This window comes from Capsicum annuum, chromosome 6 (assembly GCF_002878395.1).
Source record: "Capsicum annuum cultivar UCD-10X-F1 chromosome 6, UCD10Xv1.1, whole genome shotgun sequence".
Taxonomy (NCBI): domain Eukaryota; kingdom Viridiplantae; phylum Streptophyta; class Magnoliopsida; order Solanales; family Solanaceae; genus Capsicum; species Capsicum annuum.
In genome coordinates, this window is record NC_061116.1 from 218,634,309 (window position 1) to 218,650,858 (window position 16,550).

Below are 16,550 nucleotides of genomic sequence, written 5' to 3' on the forward strand. Positions count from 1 at the left end.
TCCACGAAGATGCACCTCAAGTTGTTTACTTTCATATAGTGCCAAAAGGGAGTTAATAAATCTCTGTTCAGCCCTATCAACATTGTCTGAAGAACCAAAAATTCTAACATGCAAGCTATGCTTGTCAAGATGAATATAGGATCCTGTCTCCCTATGAACTGTCCTCATAGTGTTAATTCGTTCTCGATAGAACATAAGTTTAACAACCGTAGGAGTGATATCCATGTGTTGCACAATCTTGCCTCTCATAAGCAGCGCCAATGGCCTTCTCAACTCTGCCACAACAATGATGGAAGTGACAGATATCCTAACTATGTAGGAACCATTATCATTTCTCTCTAGCTTGCAATTCACATCTGCAAAACAATCACGAGTTTTCCAAAGCTACCAATTAAACAAATTCACGTCCAAATTTTGAATTTTTTTGTTCTAAAATAAAATTACTTCTTCAACTATAAATGTAAAACCAAACATTTAATTTAAAATCAAATCCGGCATTTCACATAAGCAAGAATAAAAAATACTCTATAATCAAGAATTTTTCGTCCATTTAATAATAATTCTGCATTATAAGACACCCATTTATAACAGAATCAACCAAATCAAAAGAAATATTTTTTGTAATTATCTTTCTAATTGAAAATGGATGTCTTATTTCTAATAAGACACCCATTTAAGACAGAATCAGCCAAACCAAAAGAAATATTTACAACTTCGATATGCAAAGCAGATCAAACAAATTACCTGATGTATCAAATACAATAAAGACATATTTTCTCAGAGAAAATTTCTACGAGCTTGCTAAATCAAGATGATTGAAATACACAGATATAAACCTCAATATCTTTCCAACAATTCACATACTCATACAAGTAAATTGATCTAATTAAGATTGAAATGGATGTCATCACCTCTATTCCAACTGACGGTCTTAGGTTCATCATAAGATTAGTTGATCTAAGTCTGATGCTCATAGGAAGATTATTGCTTTCCTCAGTTGCTCCTCTGTCTTTCTTGCCCTCACCTGTAAAATATTGGATAAATTTTTTGATGAACTAAGTAATTCTTTTTGAAGTTTAACTTTCTATATTTTATACATATAGGGTAATGAATCTATGGAGAAATTTACTTGTCTTAGTAGGTTGTTTTCTATACCTTTCAGTTATTTGATTATTCTACAAACCTGAATGAAGGTCCAATTCAAATGCTCAGACAACAATTCACATGCTTAAATATATGAAAAAATTAACATCCTCTATTTCTCATCAAGAAGCTAACTTAGAAAGCATAATAACTAATATTAAATTTTGAATTGTAAAAAAATTAACAAAATCAACGGAGAAAACTAGATGGAAATTTAAGAAAGAAGATGAGAAGGTGAAAGTTCTAGAGTCAAAATGTTAGAAGTAATTTACTTTCCTATTTAGTAATGGGTAAAATACATAAAGTATCAAACTTTAGCATGAAATTAAAAAAAATAACAACAATTTTATTAAATTACATTTTGTAACATCCATAACATTATTTTATGTGGTCCCTACTTTTTATCCACTTGGAGAAGTAACTGTAAGTTTTTTCTCTTTTCACACCATTAGCTTTCTCTTTCATTCTTTTGAAAGATTTTTTGCCATTTTTTTCGCCCTAAAGTATATCTTTTCGCTCCCATTTTTTTTCACTTTGCACGATTTTAGCATCATCAGTAAAGATTATCTTCATCTATTTCAGGTAACTCTTAATTTAGCTATTACATGTTAGCATTTTTTTTTTGGGTAAATTTCAGAATTAGCAAACTCTAATATATCTCAAAATCAGAATTTAAGGTTTTTGATTTTAATGGCTGAACAAACACCAAAATTATGAACAAATAGTGGTATAAGTAATTTAAATTTAGTCTATGATTGTGGACCATCTTTTAGTCTAGGGTTAACTCAAGAAGATGTAGTTAAAGTTGTTTCAAATTCTTTACAGTCGAAGAAATCTAAGAAATCGGAGGAGATTAGGTCGAAGTTCCGCAACGATCCGCTGAAGATGAAAATTTTTTTGAAAAAAAAACCGTTGAAGACATCGCCTTCTCAGAAGGAAAAAAAATTAAAAAAATCGAGAATAAAAGAAAAGCGAAAGAAATTGAAGGTTTGACTAAGGTTGATGAGGATGTTCAAATCTCTTTTGATGATGATTCTGAAGATGTTAGCGAGGAAGAGGTATTTTTTGGTTCTAAATGTATTTTTTGAGTAATATATATTTTGCCCCAAGTAAAGATGTTGTTAAAGTTGTAAGTTATATGTATTTTTTTTGATGTAGTTAATATGTATTTTGGTGTTATGATGATATTTGGTGATTGAATGTTGATTTGTGAAGATGATAGTATAATTGGGAAAATATATTGTTGTATTAACTACTCATGAAGAATATATTTGCTATATGTATTTTTTAGCATAAATGATTTGTATTTTTCAGTGTTGGTTGCAGTTTTGATATGGTAAGAAATACATATGCATGTTAATTTTACTTGAAATACTACATCAGTCTGTTGGATATATGTATTTTTAGTACATATGATATGTATTTTTCAGTGTTGGTTGCAGTTTTGATATGATAAAAATACATATGCATGTTAATTTTAGCTTAAATACCAGAACAATCTATTGAATATATGTATTTTTAGTATATTTGATATATATTTTTCAGTGTTGGTTGCAGTTTTGATATGATAAAAATACATATGCCTGTTATATGTTTTTAATTTTTATTGGCTGCTTGATTTTTTGGCTGCATGTTATATGATTCTTTGTATAGGTGATGCGGGATGAAATATTCATTATCAGAAAACTTTCAAGATTTGCACCACTCATTTGTTCTTACAGTGACAAAGATATTTATGGAAGCATACGCACAATTTTAAACAAGGAACAGTTTAAAAACTTTTGCGATAAAAATATTTTTGGTTATTTTATGAAGAAGCAACAATGTGTAGTGCAAGCACAGTTTTGCAGATGCGTTATGACGCTTGAGGTGAAAGGTAGTTCTTCTTCTGGGATTCTGATTTGTGCTAATGAGACCTTTCTTAATTTTATTCCCAGGGAATTTGCTAACATAACTGGATTGAATTGTGTGTCAAATAGGTATGACTTTATTTTTGACGAGGGTGTACCAAATAGGATGGTTGAGAAGTATTTCAATGGGGTAGAAATTATACAGAAAAGACAACTATTTCTAGCATTCACGGAGAGAGTATGGGGGGAGAACAATGATGCGGATGCTGAGAAATTTGCAATCCTGTACTTCCTGCATTCATTTGTCTTATCTAATGTTGAAACTGTGGTAGTACCCCATCTTCATTTCAATTTGGTCGATAGTGGGAGATATAAGGATTTTCCATGGGGTTCTTTATCTTTTGAAGATCTGACCAGAAGTTTGAACAACCGGTTGAAAGTTGGTGGTCAATTTTATTTGATTCAGGGAATGCCACTGGCTATTCAAGTGTGGCTTTACTAGTGTTGTTCAAATGTCCCACCAAAGATTGCATCGAAGGTTGATAATCGGATTTCCCGATTATTAAATTGAAAGATGATTGCACCTCGTCCACGCTTTGAGTTTTTGATGAATGCTATGTTCAATGACAATGGCAAGGTTTGTTGTTACTAAATACATATGTATTAATATGTATTTTACAATATACATATATACATTTTCATTTACAATTGTTTAACTGATTCTTTAACATATGTTATTTACCTATTATTCTAGGTTGTCTTTAAGAATATAGAGCCAACGAAAAAGGAGCTGTCAAAATTGCAAATTCCACAGAAGGATGCAATACAACATGAACGTTCTGTTGATTCTGATGAGACTTTCAGGATCCACCACCAAGAAAGATCAACGAACATTCAAAGAAGAAACAGAAGGTTGATTCCTCAACATCAGTAGCGAAGAAACCTTTAAGGAAAAAACAAGTAGATAGTTTTTGGCGAGCATACCCAAATGAGGACACCAGCTCCTCGTGTTGCAAAGGCTGATGGAATGAAGACACAAGTTTTCAGGCCAATTCCAACACGACAGGCATTTTCTTCAAAAATGAAGAAAGGAAAACAAACAACTCGGGTTATTTTTTTTCCAGGTACACTCAAAGTCAGATATTCATGTAGAGGAAATAGCCGTGTCAAAACCTTAGAGTCATGTTGAGAAACAAGCCTTTATTTCTAAGAAAGATTTTGATACATTCCGTGATGAGGTAATTTTTTTTGGCAAATATTTTGTTTTACATTGAAAAAAATTTGTATATAGATTTTTAATCAAAACAGGTTCATCGCGAGTTTAAAAGAATTCGTGGACTAAGGAGAAAAAAATTCAAAAAGTTGAAGAAAGCATTCGCTCAAAGCAAGGTAAATTTTTTCTTTGAAAATCTTAGTTGATTTGAATATATATACTTATTGGACTGCCTTACACAAATACAACATATTTTATAAAATAACTTTATGTTATTGGACACAAATTTTTCAGGAGCAGGTTGTAGATATAAAAGCTGATAAACCAAATGTTGATGAGGGAGGATTAGAGCAATCTGGACAACATTTCAATCCTGATGTTGTTCAATCTTCAGATAATATTTTTGACGGTACAAAGGTAAATATTAAAGTTCCAAATACATATTTACTTGTACTTTTAAATTTTATATTCAAAATATAATTGAGGTTAATAGAACTGTCAAATTTGGAATAGAATTGAAGATTGACTTAGTATGATATGCAAGTATTATTTGTTTATGTGCTGTTGATACTTTATGTATTTTTTTCTTAAATATATATGCATTGTTCAATAAATACAATTATTTTTTACATCACATGTAGTGTATTCATATATTTTTGAGGATGCTCACATAACAGTAAATATTATTTGATTCATTAAAAACATTATAACATGCGACACAGTGTGTTTTTAATTTTATTCATATGTATTTTTTAACACTACATATGTATTTTTAGTTTTATTCATATGTATTTTTTAATACTGCATATGTATTTTTAGTTTTATTCATATATGTTTCTTAATACTGCATATGTATTTTTAGTTTTATTCATATGTATTTCTTAACACTGCATATGTATTTTTAGTTTATTCATATCTATTTCTTAACACTGCATATGTATTTTAACACTGAGTGATTATTTTGTTATGTTCTATAATATGTATTTTTGAGTTTGATGTTATATATAAATATGTATATTCAGTTTCTTTAAAAAAAAAAAAAACTAAATTTGACTCAAGTTTTAATAGGTTATTTTAATTTGTATATGTATTTGTAGCAACAACATGCAGATAAAGATCCTGACCTCCAGAATATGAATTATTTTGGTACCGAAAGATCACCACAACGATTAAGTTCGGAGGTTGATCAAAAATTGAAGGCAAATTTGCTTGGTAAAAAGGTAAATAATTAAGTTTCATATATATATTCATTTGAATTCACATATATAAACAGATACAAGTACATGTTTGTTTGTTGTTTTGATTTTTACACTTGTTTTCAAGGGGTGCACTGATTTGCATTCTAAAAAAATGAATGTTGAAATTGATTCTCAACAATTAATCCCTGATGAGCTTCTCCGAAGTATAAATTTGAATTACTTACATTTGGAGAAGGTTGTTCAACATGATTGTCAAGTATGTATAGTGATGTTAACTTTTTCTTCATGTCATATAATAATTCAGAGGAAAATTAAAATTTTTCTTTTATTTTTTTGCAGACCAGCGATGAGAAAATTGATGAAACAATTTTGTTTGATTCGCAATTCACAATTTCTGATGAGATGTTACCTAGCCTAAATGCGTATCAAATACAGAGCATCATCATACATCTATCGACAAACCGTCAAGAAGAATCTCATCATGAGATTTTGAATGCAAAAACTTCTGAGATTGTTATTGAAGATCATGATCAAGTATGTATCTTACTATTATATATTTTGAGTTTATTTAGGTTCAATTTGGTAGAAAAAATGTAATATTCTTTTTTCAATCTTTTTGTTAGATGAACAGAGGAATCACTGATTCAGAGGTAGAACTTGCTACCGAGGAGCAAGTTAGCACACTTCGTAATACACAAGAAGTAACCAATGATGAACAGAGGGATGAACAATTGTGGCCTGATTCACAAAACACAATTCCGGATGAGTTTCTATCTAGCTTGAATGTGTACAATCAAAAAAGCATCATCATTCATCTATCCGCTAATCGTGAAGTAAAAACTTCCAGACCAAAGTTAAGGATTAGTCGACCATCAAAATTCAAGGAATTTTCATACACTAAAAAATTTGGTTTAGCTGCTAGTAAGTACAATAAGATATATATTATTTTTTATGTAATATGTCTTGCAAATACGTTTGTATTTATTAAGTTTTTATATTCTATAATTACATAGGGAGCTCAGCAGGGCTAATATGCATATTCCCCCCAGAAACATTCATTTTTATATCACCCAATTGAGGGGATGATAGATACAAAGATTGTCAAGAACTTCAAGGACTGGATTTTTGCCGACTTATTAAAAGCTATTGCTAAGAGGTAGTTCTTTTGAATTGCGACAAATTATTTTTTTGTATCAATACATGTTTTAATGTTTTACCAATTCCTTATAAGATGCATTATGGTGTTGAGACTGTTGAAGACAAAAACTGATTCTATACGATGGAATTTACAGATCCGACATGGACAGACTCGGTTAGTATATTATTTTAAAAAAATTTTCATTTCGTCTGTAACAATAATTAAAAAAACGTATTAGGTTACATTGAAATACATATGGTTTAACATGTATGTATTTTTAAGAATTCAAAGTATGATATAGTATAATACATCAAATATTATTGCATATATTATTAGATAACATTGTCTGCATATAACTAAAGTTTAAGAATGCAATTTTTAATACACAAGTCATCTACATTAATATAAAAAAATGCATATGTATTTTTTACTTGCATACACTGTAATATTTAGAATATAATTTTTTTGAATGCTCTAAAGTTTGTCATATTTACTAATGCAGCATATTAATGTCTGATTATACTACTTGAGGAAGAAGTCGAAGTATGGGCCGCACATTTCGTACAAAAATAAGCCAAAAAAATTGTGCAAATACAGTACAGTTGACTGCAACTTTATGAACGTAATTAGATCTTTGAATGATGTATATTCTATGGATCATCAAAATCTTAAAGATGGAGTACAGGAGCACCATCTTATTGAATACATCAATGGGTTCCGTATGCATGCTGCAGTGCCATGGCATACAGTGGAAGACATTTTTATTCCTGTCAATATAAAGGAAAAACATCACAGGGTTCTCGCGATTTTATCATTTTCAGAGAAGTATATATTCTTATATGATTCATATGAATCCAGTGGTCATTATGCGGTTGTTCTTGCTGAGACCGAGAAAATAGCAAAGATTATTTCATTTGTCTCAAGCTTGTGATTTCTATGTTAAGAAAAGAATTGATCTTCAAAACCATCCAAGATACAAAGACAAAGAATCCTTAGATATGTTTGATGTTTTATTTGAAGATGACTTGCCTCAACAACCGAGTGGAAGCTTGTAAGTTTTGAAATTACATATACCAAAATTGTATCTTTGTACAAAATATATTTCACTATTTAATCAAATTTGTTTTTTTTTTTTTTTGTAGGGATTGTGGTGTTTTTATGGTTATGTATGCAGAGTGTCTTTCTTATGGTCACAAAGTTATTGCGACTGAGTTCGATCCCAATGCACTCCGTACAAGATATGCTACACTTTTGTGGGATTATGGGATCCAAAAACAAGAAGCAAATGTCATTAGTGATGTCGAAGCACCCGTGAGGCCTGCAAGGTAAAGTAGAATAACTAGTGTCACTGAAGTTGTTGATGTATGATGGTTGATTGATTTTAGACTTTTTGTACTTTAGAAACTAATTTATGGATGTAGGTTTTGATTGTACAGACTAATTTTTATGTTTTGAATTTGTTCATATTTCATAAAGTTCTACCTTTTATTGTGAGATTTTGTTAAAAAATACTTGGATAGTTTTTATATTATCTTTAAAAATTCATATATCGCATAAACCAATTTTATTTCGACTAAAAAGACATATGCAGTGTTAAAATCAAATATTGCAAAATACATATGGACCATTCCTAATATGTATTTTAGTATGTTGTTGTTTTTCTTTAAAGATATTTAGTTAAAAAATACATATTTAGTTTTCATATTATGCTTAAAAATACATATGTAGTATAAATCAATTGTTTTTCAATAAAAAAATACATATGAAATGTTAGAATCAAACATTTAAAAAATACAACTGCAACATAACTAATATGCATTTTTACTATATTTTCATTAACAATAGTTATAAATTAGGATTTAAATTAAAATGTAATTTGACATTTTAATGCAGTTATTTACATAATATATATGCAGTGTTGATATTTTGCTATAAAATACATATAGATTATACATTATAAACATTTCCCCAAAAAATACATATTTTATGTTAATATAAAGCTTTTGAAAAATAAATATTGATCAAACCTAATATTTAATTTTGATATGTGTTCATTTAAAATCATTATACAAGAGAATTTGAATTAAAGATAAATTTGACTTTTTTATGCAGTTATAGGTTTGATTATAGTTACAAAATATATATGCAGTGATTATATTTTTTTAAAAAAATACATATGGATTATACATCAAATGTATTTTCTACAGTATAAATACATATGCAGTAATAACATTATGCAATTCAAACATATATTTATATGTCACATATATTATTTAAACCTTTGAACAATTACGAATCATATACTTGTTTGGTTAATTAAAGTTACCACCTTTAAACTAATATATATTTACAATGTCAAAAATACATATGAACTGTTGCTTGAAAATACATATGTAATGTACAGATTTTGAAACATATATAATTTCATTATTCAGATATTACTGTCTTCATTTGTCAAATGATTCATAAATTCATTAACTAAACTGAATTAGTTCATCATTATAAAAAATGCAAAATTTTTTTTTAAGAAATAATACAGAAGAAGAAATGTATCATTTGCGATATTTCCTACAAGAGTGCCTATTGTGACCCTTAGCCCCACAATCACCGCATGAGTTGATATTCTTCTTTCCCGGCCTGATTTTCCACGATTCTTCTTTGCAGGTCTTCCCGGAGGTCTTTTGTATTTTGAAGGCAGTACTATTTCACCAAGTGTGCTCTCTGAAATTATCCAGTCATCGCTGTGTGGCAACGGATAGATTGAAACATCATATGTCTTCAAAAAAGTTTTTGGTTTAAACAAATCAGAACAGTGTGGCCCCTTCTCAAAATTCTTTTTCTCCAACACTGCACAAGCATGTGCACATGGTATCTCATCTATTTGAAAAGCATTACATGAGCACTTCTTTTCTTTGATGCAAACAATGAAGTATTTTTGTTTGTCGTGTACCGTATACACATATTCTGTGGCTGGTACAACCTGACATAAAAATAAAAAATTAAATGCAGTGATACAAAAAGATGAATTCAACATTCCATTATATGTTGTAAGCACACCAACATTTTTTTAAAAAAATACTTATACAATAAAAATACATATGTAGAGTACATTTTTAGAGAGCAGCCAAATACATATGCAGTTGTTAATAACTTTCAATACAACAAAATACATCTGCAAAATACATATTATGTATTTTAAATATTCATATTTTTTATGTTTTATATCTTTTCATTTATTTACAACTGCATGGAAAGTATTTTCATATTTATGTTTCCATAATTATAACTTCCACAAATCTAAAAGGTCCTACCGTTATACGGTACACAAAGCCTCGTTCTCACTGAGTATGTCATTAAACTTTCCAATGAGTGTTGTGAAGGTATATGAAGCCTCCTGCCTATTTGCACAATTTCATTTTGCAAACAGTAATCAAACTTCCTCAAGAAAGTCATAAATTGACAGTTCTCTAGCTGATACAAGCACTCCATTTATTGACTCTACGATGTTTGAAGTCAAAGTCCATCATCGGTGAACTGTTGCATACGACCTAACCCACTTTTCGTAATCCGCCAATTCCAAATATATCTTCACCCTAATATCAGCTGCCTCAACTTTTTCCATTAACATGTGGAATTCTGACTTTGAATATGATTTGGCCATTGTATAAAAGATCTCTGACAATGCATCGTGTGAATTTCTATAAAGTTTTTTTATATTTTTCCATAGATGCCACATATATGCATAACGTGGAACATCTTCATACACATCACCAACAGCCTTTATGATGCTTGGATTCCTATCAGACACAATACACATATTTTCTCGTACTCCGTATGCTTCCTTTAGATTCTCGAAGAATCACATCCAGGATGCATCATTTTCAGAATCAAGCACACCATATGACAAAGAAAATATATGACCTGTATACATAATTCATTATTTTCAGAATCAAGCACACCATATGCCAAACAAAATATATAACCTGAACATATAAAAAAAATCTGCACAGGCCAATTTAAATACAGTTAGAAACTGCATATGTATTTATTACAATATAGGTCAATTAAAATGTATATTTTATCTACCAGAAATGGTATCAATTACATATAATAAAATTTACATGAACCTCACTATCAAACATAATCAATTTTACATGTTTCATTCAGAAAACTTTGAACATATATCTAATTATATACACATATGTATATATGAACTGGATATATGTATTTTTCAAGTCAACAGCAGAAAGAAAAAAAATACAATCAGTTATACTAAGTAAATGATACTAACCTGCTCGGATCGTTGTACATGCTGTTACAAATACCCCAGTATACATTGCTCTCAGATGACTATCATCAACAACTACGATCGATCTACAATGATCTAATCCTTTAATGAATGCATGTAGAGCGATAAATACATACAAGAACGCATTATCATTTGTCTTCTTCATTCTTATATGTGACTTCGGATAGGTAGTATTCAACACATATAAGTATGATGGTAGTTTACCATAAGATGCTGATGGCTTACCCCTTAACTCTTCTAACGCTCTTTCCTTGGCTCTCCAACATAAAGTGTATGTCAAATCCATACCAAAATCTTCCTTCATGTCATTTTTTATTTTCGTCGCACTGTATTTTCGTTTGTGGTTTTTGAATTTCTATTTAACCATACCAGCTATCAACATACTAGTTGCATGCACCTTTGGATAGATCTTTTCCTTCACCGGGCATGTATGTTGAGGTCTGAATTCTCTTAGTCTAAACATTCCTATTTCTCCTATTCCTGATGCACGCATTAAAAACTCGCAGTTTCTTGATTTACAAAACAATGTATACCTGCACGCAGCATAATTTATTACATTCAAAATACATATCCAAACTAATATTAAACAAGATCTGAGAGGTATAGAATGTACGTACATTTTCTTACTTGACCTTTTACTGCGCGTTTGAAACTTCTCCCTAATTGAATAGTCCTTCATAACTGACTTTAAAATTCTTTTTCTCAAGTAAACCTGGTCTTCCTCAACACGCTTGTGATGTGGGTCTGAGATAATCACCTCGACAGGATCCATCTCAAAAATATCTAATGCTTCTGTATTTTCACAAACCACCAAAGCTCCTTCATTTGTTGTATTTATCACTGTTTCCAAGTTGTTATAGTTGATTCCTCTTTCAGCAACATATATAGATGAACTTGCCAAGTTTCTCCCTACAACTTTATCCAAAATGCTTACATATAAAGGAAGACAATTCATGTCTTGTATCAGTTTTTTCTGCAATATAAACACCTTTAAACCCATATCGTTATGTATTTATATCTGCCTTGCATTAGGAGTGGTTTGATATTCCGCTAGAATACGTTTGATGGTTAAATTCACACTTAAGTGAGATGCCAAAACATTATGCAGCTCAACGAATGTTGCTGATGTGCTCAACAGTATAGCATCGGTGACATATTCTTCGAAGTTCTTTTCGTACATCCATCGACCAGAGTGCTTCACAAGGATTGGTATGCTTCCTATTTCTACTTGATTTAAGCAATAAATAAACAAATATACATATTTCTCAGATATCACTTATTTTAACACACACTTTACAACTTTAAGTGCAGACAAAGTTACACAGCCAACATCTGCATTTAAAAAATATATTTAAACAATATTTGTTTAATTTAAAATACAAAATACAGAAACTACTTAATCAAACGTAAGTAAAACAGGCACGAAATATATTATCACATATATACTTATACTCTCAAATTTCGACAAGAAAAACAAAAATACATATGCAGTGTTACCTTAAATCACATAAAAAATACAGATGCAGTGTTAACATTAAGCATATCAAAAAATACATCTGGAGCATACCTAATTTGTAATTTGATATGTTACATACATATTTGTCAAATATCACTTCTTATAACACACACTTTTCAGCTTTAAGTGCAAACAAAGATACTCAACCAACATCTCAATTTAAAAAATACATATACACAACACTAGTTTAAACTAAAATATCTTTTCAGATATACATTTATACTATAAAATTTCGACAACAAAAACAAAAATACATATGTAGTGTTACCATTAACAATATCAAAAAATACATATGCAGTGTTACAATTAAGCACATCAAAAATACATATGGAGAAGATATTTAATACTTTTATCTGGGTTCATAGAATATCATCAAATTCAACAGATACATTCGATCATTTATTTATCTAGTATTTCAAAAAAAGTTTAAGTGTACTTCAATTCGCAAGTTGTTTACAATTGTTCTATTGTTAAAACAATCAAAATAACAACAAACGATCCTAAAAAATAGAGTCGAAAACTGATTTTTTTCCCATTGAAACAATTTTAAAGCTGAAATTTGCAATAGATACTTGAATTCCAATTTTACTGCTGTCTTGATTCTAACTCGTATTTGTTTTACAATTTTTTCACATACAAATTAATGACGCCAACCAAAACTTGATAGATACATCAGTAATGGTTAAGAAAAATGAATTGAATAGCAATAATGATTATGTACCTTCAACAGTAGTAATGGTTGAATTTTCAACTGACAGTTGAATTCAAACAAATATAACGGATGAATCAACAATTGAATTTGATTTAATCGAATAACTGCTTCGTTTTGCAATTGTTGTTGATTTCGAAGAAGAATCAGTTCAATTTGATTCAGCAACACAGGGTTGGTTTAGAAGAAATTGCTAAGAAAAGATGCAGCTGTTAATGATGAAAAACTGAAATTTGAATTATGAAGTTATAACGGATGTCACGTTTTTTCAGAATTTTAAATGGAAAAGGAATCAACATATTTACTTGATTGTAATTATACCATATATAGCTCAACTAATTTCAGTTAATTAAGTGCAGTAACTTTTTTGTAGATGTATTTTTACAACAGCATTTTTAAAAATATAAAATATAAGTTGCTATAAAATGTAATTATCAAACTATTGCTATAGAACTAGTAATTAGGCTCTTAAGTATGCTACTTCTGAATTTTACCCTCTGCTATTGGACCTATATCTTTTATCCAATCATATTTTGTCACCCTCCTTTTTATATATAACTTTTAATTTTTAATTAAATAGTCTACTCTTTTATTTTCAAAAACCCACAATTTTAAAAAAATATATGAGAAATCTTACAATTTATAGTCTAATGTAATTAATTTATATATTTGTGACTATAAATCATTTTATTAGGAATCAAATTAATATTTTAAATTTATTGTTGCTAAATATATTTTTCTTTTTTAAAATTATTTTTAAAAGAATTAATATAATACAAATAAATACAACATTATATGCAAATTTTAATAATAATGAAGAAAGGTAGTGCACTTGACAAATTGTTTAAAAATATATAATTTCTGTTCAATTTTATATTAAATAATAATTATTAAATGTTTGAATGTTTGAATCTATAAAAAAAAATTAAAATACGATTATAATAATAGTTAAATGGGACCTATATCTTTTTATTTCAGTTACTTAACCCTTTTAAAAATAATTTAATAATAATAAATATTGAACTAATAAATATTTTATATCATATAATATTTTATAATAAAATTAGCACTTATTTAATTTAATATGATTTTAAAATCTTATATTATAATCGATATCTTACATTATTATATACAAATTTTAAGATTACTAGCGCATCGCGCAGATACGTTAACTAGTTAGAATATAAAAAGAGTAATGAACCTTATACAGCTGTAAAAAATTTCAGCTACTCATGAGACTTCTTAATTTTTTGACAGTTATCTTTCACTATCTAGCTATGTTCTCATTTATGATTTACAACGCACATTTTGGCCTTTTTCTTAAATGGAGAACATAAAAATTTCAACAATTTGGATACCAGAATTTGAAGATTACAAAATCTTATAAAGATGATCCCATCCCTATATCAAATGCCCTTTAAGGAGTCAACCACATTTTTTTTTTTTAAATCATTTCTTTATTTGTGGGTCAAGTATTAAAATTGCATCATGAAAATATTGATTTGTTTAACCTATATGCTAGTTAGTTCAGTCCATTTTAATCTAATGAATTCAACTGTTTTGGGTTATGTATTCGAAATTGACCATTGAGAAATCATATGTCAAGATATTTTTAATTTTTTTTTTGGTTTGATAATGTTATTACATGGAACAAGGAATTTTGTGAATTAGTTCTGTTTAGTTATCGAACAAATTATAAGAAAACAAACAGGAAAGTAAAATTTGGTAAGAGTTGCAAGAGTTGTGTGATGGATGATCCATGTTTAGACGCACATCTTGGCCCAACACATTTCAATACAAGTAATTTTAGGCAATTTTTTACAATATTTTATGTATTGACTCAAGCTATTTTGAATAAATCGTAAGAAAATAAACAAAAAAAAGTAAAATTCGGTAAGTTTGGATGAGTTGGATTATGACCCATTGTTTAGACGCCTATCTTGACCCAACACATCTCGCAGTCTAAGTAACTTCTGAGCAAAATTAAACAATAATTTATTTATTGATTTAAGTAATTTTGACTCAATTAAATTCAATCCGAACCTTTCATTCGCCATCCATACATAAAATGCATATTTATTGATAGATGCACCTAGTTTTGTTTGATTCAACCTAGTCATTAGACAATTGAGCTCAATAAGCCCTTTAAATTTAGAATGAAGAGTTAATCCAAATAGTCGTTCATTCAACCAATTAAATATAGTTGATGGTGTATAGTATAATGTATAATATGTGTATGATCGTGCATAATCTATATATATCGACTAGAATTCATTCTACACAAATGACAGTGTGTACTTGAATCTCAAGTTGATACTTCTTTTGTTCCATTCCACTCAATGGTGTCTTCATAAAGTACTACATTTGTCCAACCTTTTATGAAAATTATTTATTTCGTGGGTGTATAGTTAAACTGGATATCATTGTCTTTGATGTCTATTCTATTACTACTACTAGCAGAAATGCACGGCCAAAAATAACCAACTCGATATTATTTAATAGGTCGAACCACTACTTTAAATATATATATCTAAATGAAAATTCAGAATTAGTTTAAGGAGCTGTTTCGCCATGAAAATTACCTTTTTCCCGGAGTTGGAGTTAGAGATGAAGTTGGAGTTGGAGTTGTGTTTGGCCATGTCTTTTTGAATTTTTTTTTAAAACTTTTGAAAAATCTTTTTTAAATATGCTTTATGCCCTCAACTTTTAAAAATTATCAAAATCACTCAACTACTAATTTACCTACTAACATACACCCAAATGTTGAGAAAATAATTTATATGTCTTTAATTGATAAAATATTTAATAATAAACTAATTATTATGATTGTTATCCGTCTAAAATTTGAATGAAAATATCACAAGCATGAGCTAAATAAGTTTATGTAACCATAATCGATTGAATAAAGAAAATATATTTTGATAAATATGATTGATGGCTATAAATATATTTTATATATTCTTAAATTTGTTGATGAAAATTCTTAATTACTTTCACTTGAATTAATTATTTTATTGAATTTGGTCCTTTTTAAAAACTTTACGGATGAATTATTTCTGAATAGATTAGTGCTAATTTTTTGCTTTTTCTTTATTGATGATATTGATTTTCTTTGAATATTATTATACCGTAAATATGGATCGTTACGTTATGTTTGATATGAGACTTTATTGACGACTTTTTAATAATATACTAAAATCATAATAGTCATTATATGACATATACAGAAAATTAGAATGACAAGAAAAAAATATTAAATTTCTCATTTTTAAATAACATAATGTACTAGGCCTTATATTTCTATAATATAGTTCATTCAAAACAAAAGTTGATATATTTCCGCAAAAAGATTGCCATTTATTATTTTTACTTCACGTTAGTAAATTTTGGTTAAAAGAAGAAAAAGAGATTAGAATATCTATAATAATTAAAAATGATGTTGTACCATAGAAAACAAATAATAATTTTTTTCC

At 28.7% G+C, this 16,550-nt stretch overlaps 1 protein-coding gene across 1 annotated transcript; it reads left to right on the forward strand.

Annotated features, from left to right (window-relative positions):
• Positions 1-3,981: 3,981 nt before the first annotated feature.
• On the forward strand, positions 3,982-8,007 carry LOC107873855. Its single transcript, XM_016720792.2, has 11 exons — positions 3,982-4,059; positions 4,172-4,231; positions 4,302-4,382; positions 4,501-4,623; positions 5,304-5,426; positions 5,530-5,661; positions 5,745-5,939; positions 6,029-6,561; positions 6,637-6,717; positions 7,046-7,594; positions 7,686-8,007. Exons 1-8 carry the CDS (start codon positions 3,982-3,984, stop codon positions 6,416-6,418), a joined length of 1,182 nt encoding a protein of 393 aa, XP_016576278.1. The 3' UTR covers positions 6,419-6,561; positions 6,637-6,717; positions 7,046-7,594; positions 7,686-8,007.
• The last annotated feature ends 8,543 nt before the right edge of the window (positions 8,008-16,550 follow it).